At 29.5% G+C, this 16,482-nt stretch overlaps 1 protein-coding gene and 1 pseudogene across 1 annotated transcript; both read left to right on the forward strand.

Annotated features, from left to right (window-relative positions):
- The first annotated feature begins 6,013 nt into the window (after positions 1-6,013).
- Positions 6,014-10,193, forward strand: LOC113860905 (annotated as a pseudogene).
- Positions 10,194-11,307: 1,114 nt separating this feature from the next.
- On the forward strand, positions 11,308-16,275 carry LOC113863523 (protein ABSCISIC ACID-INSENSITIVE 5-like). The gene is made up of 5 exons (XM_027497127.1): positions 11,308-11,428; positions 13,513-14,470; positions 15,379-15,450; positions 15,565-15,594; positions 15,960-16,275. The coding sequence occupies exons 2-5, from the start codon at positions 13,520-13,522 to the stop codon at positions 16,056-16,058; spliced, it is 1,152 nt and encodes a 383-aa protein (XP_027352928.1). The 5' UTR covers positions 11,308-11,428; positions 13,513-13,519; the 3' UTR covers positions 16,059-16,275.
- The last annotated feature ends 207 nt before the right edge of the window (positions 16,276-16,482 follow it).

Consider the following 16,482-nt stretch of genomic DNA (forward strand, 5'->3'; position numbering starts at 1 on the left):
GAATTTTAAATTGAGAATGTTGGATTTTTTATGCATTTTTTTAAAAAAATATTCTAAAGAAACAAAATATTTTGAAATTATTTTTAATTAAATTTTTCAATAAAACATTCTTAAAGTTAAATTCTTTTATAGTTTAAAAAATACAATTACAGCCCTAAAAGTGTGCAAACTTAATCATACATTACTAAACAAGTATCAATAACTAGTCTGATGACTTATTTTATCAAAAGGCAGATTGAACTAAATATTTGTAAGTTTATGTTAACATTATGATCTCATGATACATTAATGCTGTGTATTACTTTTCTATACTAATAAAATTCTTTATTAATATATATCTATGTAATCTTCTTTTTTTTTTGTTAAATAATATATATACTAACAAATATAAGTCTAGTGAATAACTATTAATATATTTTTTCAGTAAAATATTGATAAAGTATAAATACTATCTAATAACATTTATTAACAGTTTTTTATGTGATTTACTTGCAATTCAAGTTATTAAATAACATTGTTAATTATTATTTATTACCAATAAATTAAAAGAAAAAAGGGAATCGTAGAGATTGATTGACATTGGGTGATTTGCCACTTGTCGCAATATTATATGGTGGATCAAATGCCTTGGTAATACCTTCTAACTGCAGTGCTAATAAGGGTGCAACACGATGCAATTATTATACTGACTCCTGAATCTGTTATGTTTTCACTTCGGCAGTGGATTTGGTGGCAGATAATGCTTTCATATATGTCGCAATCAAGTCATTCAACTAGGGCTTTAATTCTCTTTGGTTATCTCGCTTGTAAATCTGAATGATTAAAATATGGAACAATTCACATTGGAAATTGGTGCTATATGACTCAATTATTCCAAATTGTTGCATTACACACAAGCCTTTTATCCATGTTCGGTTTATAAATTTAGGCGATGTCAATTTCACATTGGAAATTTCATGTTGGATATGAAGGATTCTAGTTCCTTCAATAAGCAGAGTATATTTTAAATGCTAACTGTATTTACCTGCAGTTATTGAAAGAGGCCGGAGATAGCCAATTTTATAACTGAAGAAATTCTGCTAACATGAAATTTTATGGCTGATCAGTATGCTAGAAATATAATACATCAAAAAATGGGAGGAAATGAAGATTGTGATATAGGATATATACAACACACCTAGCACTTTCCTTTACCATTATCATTGGCATATTTATTTGTTTGTTATATTCCACTTCCCATATCATTACAATAGTCTATTAGTAAGAAATTTGAAGCTTATTCCGCATTTGCAAAATAGATTAATTATTTGTTGGATGTTCTTATATCCACTTTTCTTGTTTATTATGGGGGCTTCTTTCAGCCTCTTTCACCTAACAAAAGAAATTAAACTTAAAATTAAGGCATTTGGAATATCTATGTACATCATTTTACTAGATATGAAAATCATTCTAGATCCATAATTAACAGTTTAAGCTTTGGTAAGCACGTCATTGCCAAAACCCCTTTACTGATAATTAATTATCTATTTTACTTAAATTTGGCAACAAGAGAACGTTCTTATCGTTGGAGTTTAATTGCAGGAAAGTTTCTGAAGAGTATCTTTAGATCCATACCCAATAGAACAGTGAGAGCCTGGGGTGGCTTGCATTGCATGGATACAGAAGAGAAAGGTAATCAATATATGGATTCGAGTTCAAATTCTACACTGATGAGTGTGTGCCTTAGTACGTAAGTACTTCACAGCTGCTATACATGATAATTTATTCAGCTTATTAGGTAATCTGTCTTTCTGTAGTGTAGGCACGAGAGAATGTGTACTTGTCTACGGGTTTCAATGTGTGTTGTGTTTCCCATGATATAGGTTTGGTTGAATTTGCCTAACCACTAAAGTAAAGTAAGGGCATGAATCCGTAAGCCACGTGTAAATGGGTCTAGGGGGCCCTTCACTGGCCGCGTGACACGTGGCTTCTTCGTACATATCCCAATTCTGGCCAGCAAAATCCAAGTTAAGAGCATAGATAGATATGTAATGTTGGGATACCTCCCCTTGATGTGTTTTGCATGTACTTTATTTTTTGTAGAGATGAAACTTGAAAATACGAGCTTTTGACCATGAGACAATTCTGTCCAACCCCCTTTTTTTATCCTATTTTTGGACAACCAACTCAATGAAGAAAAATAATTTTTGTACCGTGAAAGTGAGATGTCTTTTAATAATTTCTTTAATTATAGGAATTATTTTTAATATATATATATATATATATATATAAACAGTTTTTAAATATTTCGATGAATGGATCTTTAGTTCTAATACGATCGGCCCTGATGAAGTGCTGACACAAGCTATGTGTACTGAAAACAGTAACATTAAGTCACTAATCATGAGCTCTTATGAATATCCACAATGATATTTTTAATATATCCACATTTATGCTATCATAAACCCTAAACTAGGTGTAGGGAGAATGCACGTTTAGCATTAAACCCTAAAACTATCATTTTCTTTTATGTCCTCGTGTTTATATCTGTGGTTTTGATATATTGACTTTGTTAATGTCTGGTTGCCGAGAAAATGACATTGAATTCTGAGCGTTCTGGTTGATAGTGATTTCTCTGTCGTATTTTTATTTATGAAAAAAAAAAGTCATTGACTTTGACTGTTTTGAACGAAATTCGAATCGAAAGAGCAAGAGTGGATGCTCGATTGTTGAGTATTTAGGTTGTTGAAAGATGCACTTAATATTGTGGTTGAGGCATAGCAAACCTGAAAATTTCTTCAACTATTGTTTAGCCGTAGAAAAGTCATGTAATTTACTTCGTGTCAGTTTGGTCTATTGTATTTGGTTCTTTTTCCTTCCGTTTTATTGAGATTTAAGGGCACTATTAGGTAATCTTTGAGTTTGATAATTGAAATCAGTGTCTTCTGCTGCTTATTGAATTGATTACTGCTAGACTTTTTATTGTTTTGCACATTATCACGACTGGTAATTTTGAACAAGACCTATTCCAAATGTATGGCCATTTCTGAGAAGTATAATGAGGAGAAACTTGTGTGGTATGAACTACTGTTTCCTTCTCCTTCCCTAAATTAATGCTGATTACTGGAATTGGGATTAAGTGTTTTCATCAAATTTTTGGAATTGATGCAATTATGTATTACAGTGCTGAAAATGATTCCTTGTGAAATATTGGTTGCTATATATATTTCTTATTAACAAACTTGGTGGAATTGCCACTGCACTTTATAAGCGCAATTTGGATTATAGTTTTTTTGTTTAGCATAGGGGCTTCTCTTTCTTTATTTGGATATTGATTCCTTGTGATTGTATTGACTTGTGAGAAATGGAATAGCATGTAGAGAATTGTTAAATAATTCGATGCAGTTACTTTATTAATTGATTATTCATTTGAGTGAACTAGAATCTCTTTTAGAGTGTGAAGTATTCTTCGCCGATATATTCAATCTATTTATTGAGTTGTTTTCCTATATATTTATGATTCTATTTTGACCAAATTAAGAATTTTTTAAGTAGATTGACCAACAGATTGGCCCTTATAATCTATTGAGCCATGGAACATAGGCTTTCTTAATTGTAGACTTCTTGTGTCTTTGAACTTTGTTTACCCTAGTTTACATGGGTTAGGATTTGGGGTTTATAGCTGCATCTAAATTTAACGAGTATTCATAAAAACCATCTATAATAAATAAAAAGTATTTAAATTTGAGCTTGAGTAATTGTTCAAAAAATTGTATAAGTACGTGTACTACGCTTTTCAATTTTATGGATATTTGTATGATATTTTATTAATATTTATAACTAAAATTTGGAATACTTTAAAATAATTTTTATGATTAAATTAAAACCCTTTATTTATAGTACTTTATAATTAATAAATAATTTGATTAATATTTTTCCATTCAAGTTATATATTTTATTTGAAATTAATATTTTTAGTGATTTTTTTTTATCATTACTGTCAATATTATAATAATATTAATATGTTTTGCATCATTGATTTTCATGGTTAGAGGTAGACCTTTTCACAACTGTATTTTTGAATCTTTCATGAGAGTTGTTCATTAAATTATAGTTATAGTTCATCCATGTCGTATAACAACTTAAGTTAGAATTAGTGGTGCATGAAATCATCATAAAATTTCTATGATCAAGTGGGCATGACTGATGAGTCTGATTCTTGTCATCCTACAATAGCTTAAATTTGATGATTATTAGTTTATGTCAAATATAATTAATTATTATTTTTAAATATTAAAATATTTTTTTAATTAATGTCTTTCATATATATATATATATATATATATTAAGTTGCCTGTATTGCTTGCTAGAATAGGGTTGCGACATATAAAGTTGTCAATCATGCCTGTTAGAGATAAAGAGACAACAACATTCACGTTGAACTTTTCAAAGAGTATGTACCTGTGAGAAAAAGCTGTCAATCATTATTCTTATTGAGAAAATTTTGCTCCATTGACGAGCTAACAAGCAATGGCACTCAAATATATTTAAATTTAATCCCTACAATCAAATAACAATTAAAGTTTTAATATCTATTGCATTAAATAACAGGTCACATTTTCAAAAAATATTGCATCACACTTAAAAGGAAAGTTATTAAATTTAATATTAAAAATTACTTTCTCATACAAAATTCTAAAGTTATCATTTTCTTATTTATTTAAAATTTTCATCTCAATGTTCAACTACAATAAACATGCCAAGTTATTATTTAATGTGCTATATAAAATCTGTCTGAAAATGATAATTTTCTATCAACTTATTAAGCATTATTACTAATAACACGAGTTAATGTAAATATATTAAAAATTCAAAGACCCAAATGCAGTTTCTATTAAATTACAGACACAACTAAATTTTACAAAATTAAAGTGATAATTATTAAATACATGAATGTTATATATATATATATATATATATATATATATATATATATATATGAGAAGTATCTTCTTACACTAGTGTAAGTCTAAAATTTTTTACATTTAATCTGAAATTTTTATTTAATTTATATCTAACAGCCAGTGAAGTAATAAATTATAACCCGTTAGATATAAGTTAAATGAAAGGTTCAGATTGAATATAAGAGTTTTTAAACTTACACCAGTGTAAAAATATCCTACCCCATATATATATAATCAAAATTTAATTATACTAAATATCAAATTTAAACACATATATTTTAATAACCTTTCATCAAATTTAAAATTTATCAATCCAATTGTTGAATTATTTTTATGATTATATATGTTAAATTTTATATAATTTTAATATTTATAAGTATGTTATTTACTTATATTTTGAAATATGTTATATGTTTAAATAAAGTAATATGATAAATTATTTATTTTTATTATTTTTATAAAATTTATTTATTTGATAAAACCTTTAAACTAATAGTTGGATAGATTAATCTCATATTATATGAATAAAAATTAGTCTAAATATCATGTAGGTTAAATCAGAAAATTATTTAGTGTTGTCTTGTTAAAAAAATAACAAATTAATTGAATTCAAATAAGCCGTTCAAATAAACCAAAAAATAAAAAATAATCATAACAACACTTTTTTTTATATAAAAATTATAAAAAAATGGATTTATCAGTTTCAATATTTTAAGCATATTGAGCTTAAGCAAAAATTTAAATATCTCAGAAAATTGATATACAATATAGCAGTTTAGAATTGAATTAAGTCTCTTTTTAAATAGAAAATAATTAGTCTAAATATTGGAAAAGAGTATTTATTCTAATAATATAGTATATTATATAAATAAATAATTATATATATTGATATAGAAAATTTAAATATACTATAAATATATCGTATATTAATATATTGCATTTGCATTAAATAAATAATTTGAATTTTAAATAAGTACTTATAGGAACTTGATTGAGAAGTACTATTTTTAGCAAGACAGGACGATCGAATCTTAGTGAAATGATTGATAATGTATATATAATCTAATCCTATGGCGTTTGAAAGGGTGAAAATCTTAGACAGTAAAGGTTTTTCAAATTGCAATTTTGATAAGATGACAATCACGAAGGGGAAAACAACACATAAAAAGATTTTTGTCAGTAGAAGAAGAGATTTTAATGCTTGAAACATCAGATACTCTAAATCCTTTGTTACACAAGATGGATGATTGCAATGATAGAACGATCTACCTTTCGCTCTTATTCATAATTATAAATAAGTAAGTAATTGACCAGCAGCTACAAAATATGGATTGATAAACTTATGTAAATATAAGTCATATAATAACGACAATTTATATTAATTATTTAACTAACTAATGTAAAAATGTTCTTTCCATTAATGTTTATCAATAATGTTAATGTTTGTTTGATAATTTAACAAATAATTTATTCAGGATTTACTTTATATTGAGTCTGCAAATCAAAGATATGTAGTGTTGATATTAATATTTAATTTTTGTCAATTATTTTATTGACATGCACTTTTGAAATATTTTATTTTAAATTTATTTTATATCAGTTTTAAAAATAATTAACATCATAAATACTTTCTACATTAATTCTAAAACAATCAAAGTAAAAAGTTTTATAATTTTTAACTTTTATAGTTATATTTTTAATAATTAACGAGATAAATTTTTTTTACATCAATTCTAAAACAATCAAAGTAAAAAATTTTATAACTTTTAACTCTTATAGTCCTATCTTTTACAAAGTGACGCAATTTTTTACTTTTGAAATGATATTACTTTTAATATTAAATTTTAATTTATACAAATTATATATTTATTTTATTTAACTCTAATAAAGATTTCGACGTTAAAATTTTAACATTTTTTCATTTTTCTATTTTTTTAACCTTTTATATTAGTTCAATTAAAACTTATATAGAAAGTAATTGTTATATCGATTTAAATTAAATTGATATAATTTTTTTTATATTAGTTATTTTGATAGTTGTATTTAAAAGTGTATGTTATATTTAAAAATAAAATCATACTTACTTTCATATTTAAAATTAAATTTAGGGTTTTTTTTTTTCCTGTTTCTGTTTTGAATCCGTTCCATTATTATTGTGGCATGTATTCGAATTTGTGATAATTTTTTTCTTTTGAGTTAAAATTCCACAAGGCCAACCCATTCTTACTTTCATCTAAGAATAATAAGGAAGCAATTTTCTATTGCTTCATATGAACACTACACTTACAATCACATGTTTTGTTCTTATCACTCAAACTGACGTTGTCTTAATAATTCAATTAATTTTAATTTATAAATATTTTAATATAGTCAATATTTATCTCAAAGTTTTAATATATCTTTATACTTATCTTTTAATAATTAAAAAATATAACAATAAAAGATAATTTATTTTATATATATATATATATATATATATTATTTTTCTCGTTTTATCTTATTTCATCACTTGCTATTTATATTAATTATATTTCATTAAGTATATACACCTAAAAGAATATTTACTAAATATTTTCCTAACTTAATGAAACAAAACTCATAAATTAATAAAAAAAAAAACAATAACACAATGTACAGGTTAATTATTTTTCCTTCAATAAAAAAAGATTGAAAAATGGAGAGGAAAGTAAATAAAAAGAATTCTGCAACATCAACCAACACTCATACAAGAAATTCAAACAAAAACATTTCAATTTAGCTCCATTCAAGTAACACATTCTGTTTGTTGAACAAATGTGGATTTGCATATTTAGAATGCACTAACATTCATTTTCTCATGTCTACGTAGAATTATCCTCACCTTTTATTTTATTTATTAGTAAGAGAGTATTAAATTAATATAGATTGCACAGTTATTTTCTTTGAAATTCTATTTTATTATTTTTGTTTTCCTTTTTAGTTTGAGGTTACATTTTCTTAGGAATTTTTAGAACATCAGTGACAGTGTTGTTCATTGGATTTGTAGCATGGCTTATCAAGCTATTCAACATCCTCCTCCCAGTATATGTGGCTCTCCTAGTGGACCTCCTATAACTGCACCCAGAATCAAACTAAGAAATGGAAGGAATTCAGCCTACAAAGATAGAGGCATGGTGTTCCAAAACAAGTGACCAAGCATAAAATAGTCTTTGTTCATGGTTTTGATGCTTGCAGGCATGATGCCTATGCTACAATTATTTATTTATTTATTATTATTATATTTATTATTATTGCTTTCATGACATTCTCTGCTATCTTTGGAATTGTAGTATTTGAATTTATGGTGGGATTGCACAGGAAGTTACTGAGGACTTGGGGTTCTACACTATCTTTTGATAGGCCTGGTTATGGGGAAAGTGATCCTCATCCAAATCAAACAGTAAAAAGTCTGGCACTAGATGTAGAAGGACTTGCTGATAAATTAGGACTAGGTTTCAAATTCAACATAATAGGTTTCTCTTTGGGTGGCCAAGTTGTTTAGAGGTGCCTTAAGTACATCCCCACAGGTATGATTTATTCAGGTTAAATGTAATTTTGTTGGCTAAACGGGAAAAAAAAAAATTTTGAAAAAAAAATGGTATGAAAATTAAATGTTTGCATCCTCTTGCTTAAATTTATACTTCAGTGGTGTGAATGATACAAGATTAGGCAGAGTTCTGATCTAGGCTGCTCGAAATTGGGTGAGGTAATTGTACTTTTCTATGGTGATAAATGTAATTAGGGGCTGAATTTGCAAAGAATAGAGTGAATAGAAGAATAAATGAAATCCAGGCTTCGCATGTAGGCATCACACATCTTTGATGGATAAAATTTTCTCTGAAATGAACTGTTCATTGTTCTGTTGCAGAGGTAGATATATTAAAATATACAGCACATGATGGAACTGGATCGGATTCTAAAGGAAATAATGGTTTTTTTATTGATGAACCTTAAATCCCAATTGCTATATACCAATATCTTCTAGAGTGTAAGATACAAAATATATGATTTCTTTGGATATTAGTGAAATTAGGACTCTCCTCACTCTCTAACCCTTTGCTTTTTCAATGGTGACAGGTTAGCAAGTGCAATGCTCACAGCATCACTTGTGAACTACTGGTGGACTGGTCTTCCCGCAAAATTAACTAGTGAAGTATTTTTCCAACAAAACTACAAGATCAGTGGACAGCTTGTGTTGCTCACTACATACCGTGGCTAACTTATGATGGAACACTCAAAAATGGTTCCCAGCTTCTTGTTTAATTGCTGATAGTGCAGATCTTTTTACCCTTCAAGACAAAGAACTTATGCCTAAAAGGTTTGGTGGAAAGAATCATGTGTTATGTGGTTTATAGAATGAAAGAATCAATTGGTTAGATTCATACCAATTGATTTTGCTATTTGTCGGTGACTGTTGTGTACCTAGATCAGAACTTAACCATCCAAAATGTGTTTGTCTAATTGTTTAATGCTGCATTTGAAGCACTGCATAACTCCATCAAAAGCCAAATTTTAATTTCAGTAGAACCATAATAATCATTTAGAGCAACTGAGCAAGGTCTTGTATGATATACCCGACTCTAATTAGAATTTACACTTTCTGTAACCAGGACTACATTTGGAAAAGACTGGATTATTTAAATAATTATCATTCATTCATTTATTAGTATCAAATTAGTAGTTGGGGAAAATATTAGACTTCTTGATAAACCTTTTTGGTTTTTATCATTTAGTTTATACATGGATTACTGTGGGAAAAATATAGCCCAAAACTCGTTAATCAAGGTTTATAAACTTTTAGTTTATGTCTTAGCATCACTCCTTTGCATAGAATTATATAGTTGTTTTATTTCCTATCTATACATTGGAAAATTGACATGAAATTTTTATCCTTTATCCTTTCCAGCCCCTAATGATCAATATATACATTATGTGGCATCCATAGGCTCAGGTAAGACAGCAAGGAGAACATGAAACTGTCCACCGAGACTTAATTCTTGGATTTGGTAGCTGGGAGTCCTTTGGATTTGGAAAATCCATTTCTAAATAATGAAGATTCGGTCCACATTTGGCAAGGAGATGAAGATTTGATAGTGCCTGTTAAAGTGCAATACATTGCACAAAAGCTTCCATGGATTCAGTATCATGACTCATGAGCTTCAAGGTGCTGGTCACTTGTTCGCTCATGCTGATGGTACGAGTGATTCTACTATTAAAGTCACTTTTAAGTAGGAACTAAACTTTCTGTGTCAGGAGAGGTCAACGTTGGCATTTTATATTTCTTTTACAGAGACTTCAAATTACTTTTATTATTATTAGTAGTCCTTGTGTATTTTATTAAAATCTCGATTATGGGCATAAAAATCACCTTGCATTGCATGGGATAAAATGTACAAAATAATAATATTTTTTTTGTCAACTAAAAAGTTAATATTATCTTATTATTAGTAGTCCTTTAAGCCCAAACTTGTTTCAACCTTGCCCGGAATTTTAAATTTTAGACGTAAGGGAGTATGCCCGGCCCAAAATCATTTAGTTTTGGAAGCATTTTTGCAAACAATTAATGTGTACTTGTATTCTGCTAAATAAAATTGATTACTCCCTCCGTTTTCTTTTATCAATCCAAATATAAAAGATATATGTAAATTACGAACTATACTCAATATCTTTATTAAAGTTAGTTTATAAAAATAAACAAACATGTTACAATTACAAATAAATATATTTTTTTTATCAAGTTCTGCTCGTATAGAAAAGAAAATAATCCATGAACCTTAATTAGCCAGGAGTTCACAATTTTTCAGTCTCTGAGAATTAAAAAATTTTTTTTTTTACTTATATATAATTTTTACTCGTTGTTTCTCAATACTTTAATTGCGTGTGCTTTTGTTATATTACATAAAATAATATTATTTTTAATATTAAAATTTAAGAAATATATTTTAATTTTTTTTATTCTTAAATAAGTCTAGCTTAAAACATAAAGCGTAAAGTGTTAATAATTCTTATATAAAAATTTGTAATAAAAACATGAATACGTGTTGACCCCATAATATACTCTGCACTAAAACAATGCTGAGAGGCGACACCTGTCCCATACGTGGCAATGGCATGCGATGTGATCGAGTTGGGAACTTGGCCTCCAAAATTTCCTCTCTATTGCGGTATTTGACAATTCTTAATTAATTATTTAATGCATTTTTTTTGTGGGGTACCCTTACGCGCAATGAATCATTTAGAGGAAGATGGTCCCTTAAGTTGCAGGGCATTGTTCCTTATAGCTACCTCTTTCTGAGTTTGCGTTTGTTTTAAATAAAATTCAACAAACACTGTGTTGGTGCGGTCTCTGCTCAAACTCAACACAAACATCTCATCCTCAGTATCATAATTATTAAGCTCTGTAACTTTGCCACTGCTACGAAAGGAACTTCATCGATCCTCGCATTCGATCGAACTTGAACTTCCAGGTATCTATTTCCCTATCTATTATGTAGTTAACTATGGTTGTAGATCATATTTTTAATTTTTAGTAATCAGAAATTTTTTTGTTGCCACCTGAGAGAGAAAGAAGAGAGAAAAAATGGTAAATATAATGTGATGAATAAAAAATGTTAAATAGATATTGATATTAAATATTTATGAATTATAGTTATTTTTACCTCAGTTGCATCGATAAGAGAATGGCTCTTCTCTTTGTCATGTTTGTCGTAGATTATTAGGTTGTCTCATCATTTTTAATTATGTTAATGATGTTCTCTACATCTGTATGAATTTCGGCCACTAAGTGATTTCCAAAGGAGGAAAGATTCTTTTCCTTCAACGTCAAACAGCATCGAACTTTCTACCCACCAAATATTCCTCAGTAGTAAATGTATACTTTTTGTTCAAAGGATTAAGATTAATTACATATCTTCATCCCATAATTTTGTAATAATTTTCAAGGCAAGTGAATAAAGATTTTCTTTTCTTTAGCAATCGGCTCAAGCTATGCTGAAACATAGCTGTAGCCTGTAGGAAACTTGAAAACGGAAAATGACGATTTCATTTGTTTTTAATTTTAATCATTGATATTTTAAGGAATATTTCTTCGAGCCAAACCTAAACATAAACCTACCTCTTTTATTTTGGCACAAATATTAGTTGTAAATAAGAAGTAAAGCAGGTCCAGGAACTCAGGGAGCTGTGTAAAGATAAAGGAGCTCCAATTTGTAATTTTAAATTTGTTCTCCTTAGATTACTTAGGTTAGAAGATTTTATGTACAAATTTTTAATTCATTTTAATAAGGCTTTTAATATAACTTATTAAAACAACTTCTTTTACTTTAATATTAAAAAAAATTACCTACGAAGAGCTTATTGAATTAAGTTATGTATATTTAGCTATGCAGCGAGAAGGTTCCAAGCCTGCAGCGCTGTTCTGTGGTGAATGAAACCAATAATTGCTTCGTTTTTGCATAGACCGGTAATGTCCTGTGAAATAGTGGATTTTCTGCGTGAAGTTCAGTGGAATTTGGTTTTGGATAATATTAAATGAAGTAAGGTATTTGTAAAGAATCTTGGTGCACCCAAAGCCGAGAAAAATGAATAATTGAGTATGATGGAGGTCCACCAACCCCCATGTGAAATACCTACTCACCAACTGTTGTATTGAAAATACCAGTTATACAAATTGAAAACTATTTCTGTTCTTTTAAAGATAATATAATTTAATTTTAGAAGCAATAGTATTCTTTTTACTTTATATTTTAATAATTTTTTATTTCTTTCTATCATTATTTCACACCTTTTTCTCTTCTCTTATCTCTTTCTTTTATTGCAAAATTATTGTAAAATTTGAAATGAGAGTAACATTACTCAATTTTCAATACTAATAATGAAATTCGCATTTATGAGAATATGGAGGAATTGGAATATATTTTTTATATTTTATGTGATTGAATTAGTTTTATGTAAATTTCACTTATTAACATACATTATTGAGGATTATTCATATAAATTTTATCCAGGAAGTATTACTTCTGCTTTTTTTATCTGCCCATGTAAAATAATATACAAATTAAAAGTATAATTAATATCTTTATTTACATGAAATTATTTTCACATTTTAAAATTTTAATACATTATTATCATTTATGATAAATGGGTAAAATATTTCAAAAAATATATTGTTTTATCCTAAATTTTAAAATTCATAAAGACACCCACACATGTTGTGGGTAAATTTTTTTTATTTACATTATTTATAAAAAATAATAATAAAAGTGGAAAGCTTAATATCTTCTGAATGAGGATACAAACAGACCTGAAGGCTCGTTGACATCTTATATTTGTAAGGTTCTTAACTAAGAGAAAGCTGGCGTTGGTTTAGTCTTGAGCTTACAATTACACTTATTTGTCAACACATTATTTAGCCTAAGTTTACACTGGTTTGAAAATCTTGCATTTGTAATTTTTACTGTAGTAGCATCACACCACCTTTTATTATGTTACCAATTCAGCTTCATTATTTTCGCGTACTGACAAATAACATGGATATATTTTCATTTTTCAGCACAAAGATGGTGGTTGAGGAGAACGAGATGAACGCACAGGGCGTGGTGGAACACAAGAACCATCACTCTCCATTGTCATCGTCACTTGGAAGACAATCATCAATATACTCTCTCACACTAGACGAGTTCCAACACAGTCTATGTGAGAGTGGCAAGAACTTCGGGTCCATGAACATGGACGAGTTCTTAAGCAGCATTTGGAACGCTGAAGAGAACCAAGGAATAATAATAAATTCTTCCAACTCCCAAACTAATAACAACATAGACAAAGGAACCACAATGATAAGGAAGCAACCAAGTCTACCTCGCCAACCTTCACTATCCATTCCTGCACCACTTTGTAGAAAAACAGTGGACCAAGTTTGGTCTGAGATACAAAAGGAAAACAATAACAGCAGCAACAACAACGTTCAGAATACTGATTCTGCCCCTCGTCAACCCACTTTTGGTGAGATGACTTTGGAGGATTTTTTGGTTAAAGCAGGGGTAGTTCGGGAACCATGCGTGCAACCACCGCTCCCTCACTCTCATCATTACCCAAGTAATAACGCTACAATGACAATGGGTCCTTCTTTTGTTGGAAGTCATGTTATTGGTGGTGGTGTAGTGAATAATGTGGTTGCACCTCCTTATCAAGTTGGAGAGGTTTCTGGGTATGCTGGAAATGGTAAAAGGGATGGTGGTGGTGGTGGGTACCCTCCTCCACAAGGGGTTTGCTTTGGAGGGGGTGGGTATGGGGTAGCACCCTCCATGGGAATGGGTGCACCTGTGAGCCCAGCTAATTCATCTGATGGGATGGGGAATGAGAACTCTGGTGGTCAATTTGGGCTTGACATGGGTGGTTTGAGAGGTAGAAAGAGGATGGTAGATGGTCCTGTGGAAAAGGTGGTGGAGAGAAGGCAGAGAAGGATGATCAAGAATAGAGAATCAGCTGCTCGATCTAGAGCCAGAAAACAGGTCACAAGTTTTATCAATGCAATGGCTAGTTATATAAATCCTGTTGATGATGCCTTCATATAATCTAAGATATATATCGTATTATAATATTCCTAGCCTCCAGGTTTTATGGTTCCTATAGATAATCTTGAGTGAACTAGGACAGGAAAGTTGATACATCATTGATAGTATACACGTGAACATAAATTAGTTTAAAGAATTGATGGTGTATCAATGTTTTAAGGAATTAGAAGCAGAAATATTTTATAGCTAGGAAATGCAACTTTGTCTATGATTTTTTATATATATATATATATATATAAAGTTGAAGTAATAAATAAGAGAGATAAAGAACATCTTTAAAAATTATAAATAATTTTAATAAAAATGAGAAGTTTATTTTTTTTGTCTATTGTTATATCCTTAGATGACAAATAAAAATAAACGGGAGGGTACTGACTATCCACTTGGTCTTATCAAAATTGTGGTTCTAATTGATAAATGCCGATTGATTTAATTTTTAGTTAGCTTGGATTTAGAGATGTAAATAAAGGACCGCGTAGCTGCTAGCTATGAGGCTCATTGAGTTTTTCACTTGGTGAGTTCTTGCATAGACTTGGTGTAACCTGAACATTGTCTTATTACATAAAACATGAATATAAGAAATATGAAGTAAATAAAACATACTAGTTTAAGTGTTATTAGAGACCAGAGACTCGGTTTCAAGAAGCTTCGAGTTCTTCGAAACACCCCCCCCCCCCCACAATGAATTCTTACTAAAGTAATGGTATTATATCGGAGGGATAAGAAATTTTAAACTTGTTTAAATGAATAGTGTTTGTTTGTAACATTTTAGTTAATATTTGACGAAAGATTTTTTAAACATGGAGCTCGCTTTGATGAACTTTTGTCCGTTCTTGTCATGGCAGGCATACACAGTTGAGTTGGAAGCAGAACTGAACCAATTAAGAGAAGAAAATGCCCAACTGAAACAGGCGCTGGTAACTGCCAAAAGTCATGAACTTTTGCAGAATGTTGAATTAATGTTTTCCTTTGTTGTTCTTTGGTATTGGTAATTCGATTATACTGACAAGTATCGTGCTTCTATTTCTCAGGCAGAGCTCGAGAGGAGAAGAAAGCAACAGGTAACCAGTAACCGATGATGATCTAATTACAATTCACAATAGGGGTAGAAAAGCATTGATTTAGCAGTGTCTTTTCAAGTTGCATGAGCATTATTAAAAGTAAAACCATCCATTATGAAAAGTAGTATAATATCTATACAGTTCTGGCTGTTAACATTGTGTGCAACTTAATATGATTGTTTTAATTCCCATGCGAAAAATCCATAACAGAACTCCCACTTTCTTATATCTCTCCTTTTCAACTAAACACACTAACAAAGGTTCTCTGGAAATTTAGTCATATGATCTAGTCATGACAAACGCCACCCTTACTTTGAAGCAAATTACTTAAAACCACATATTTACTATCTTCTGATCACTTGCAGCAGTGTTTTGAGGAAGTGAACGTGAGAGTTCAAACCAAAGTTCAGCAGGCGAAAGAGAAACTGAGAGCGCTCAGAAGGAACCTGAGCTGTCCTTTATGAAGAAACTGCATGGTAAGCAGTGAACTCCTTGGATTTTTGTGCGCACAGAAGATGGTTATGGTGCATCTTCTTGTGTGGTTAAACAAAGACAAGTCAATGACGCAAATCAAGAGGGAAGAATAAAAATAAGTCAAAGCCAATTGAAGAAACAGACAGAATCAAAACGAAGGAATTATGAATTTGAGGGCCAAGCTGCCAAATTTCTCAAGTTCAAGACGAATGATTGGATCGTCCAATTTAGATGACTCTTTTCAAATGATGACTAGTTACTCAAGTGTAAAATATAGCTGTTGTATTATTGATGGCATTTTCATCGTCTGTAAACTACGTGTCTACCGTTCTTTTTGCTTACCACACCCTCGTTTAGTTTCTGATCGTTTGTTATACATGCATACAAGTAATGAAAAATTAATTCCTTAATTAC

This window comes from Abrus precatorius, unplaced genomic scaffold (assembly GCF_003935025.1).
Source record: "Abrus precatorius isolate BTA unplaced genomic scaffold, Abrus_2018 Scaffold3, whole genome shotgun sequence".
Taxonomy (NCBI): Eukaryota; Viridiplantae; Streptophyta; class Magnoliopsida; order Fabales; family Fabaceae; genus Abrus; species Abrus precatorius.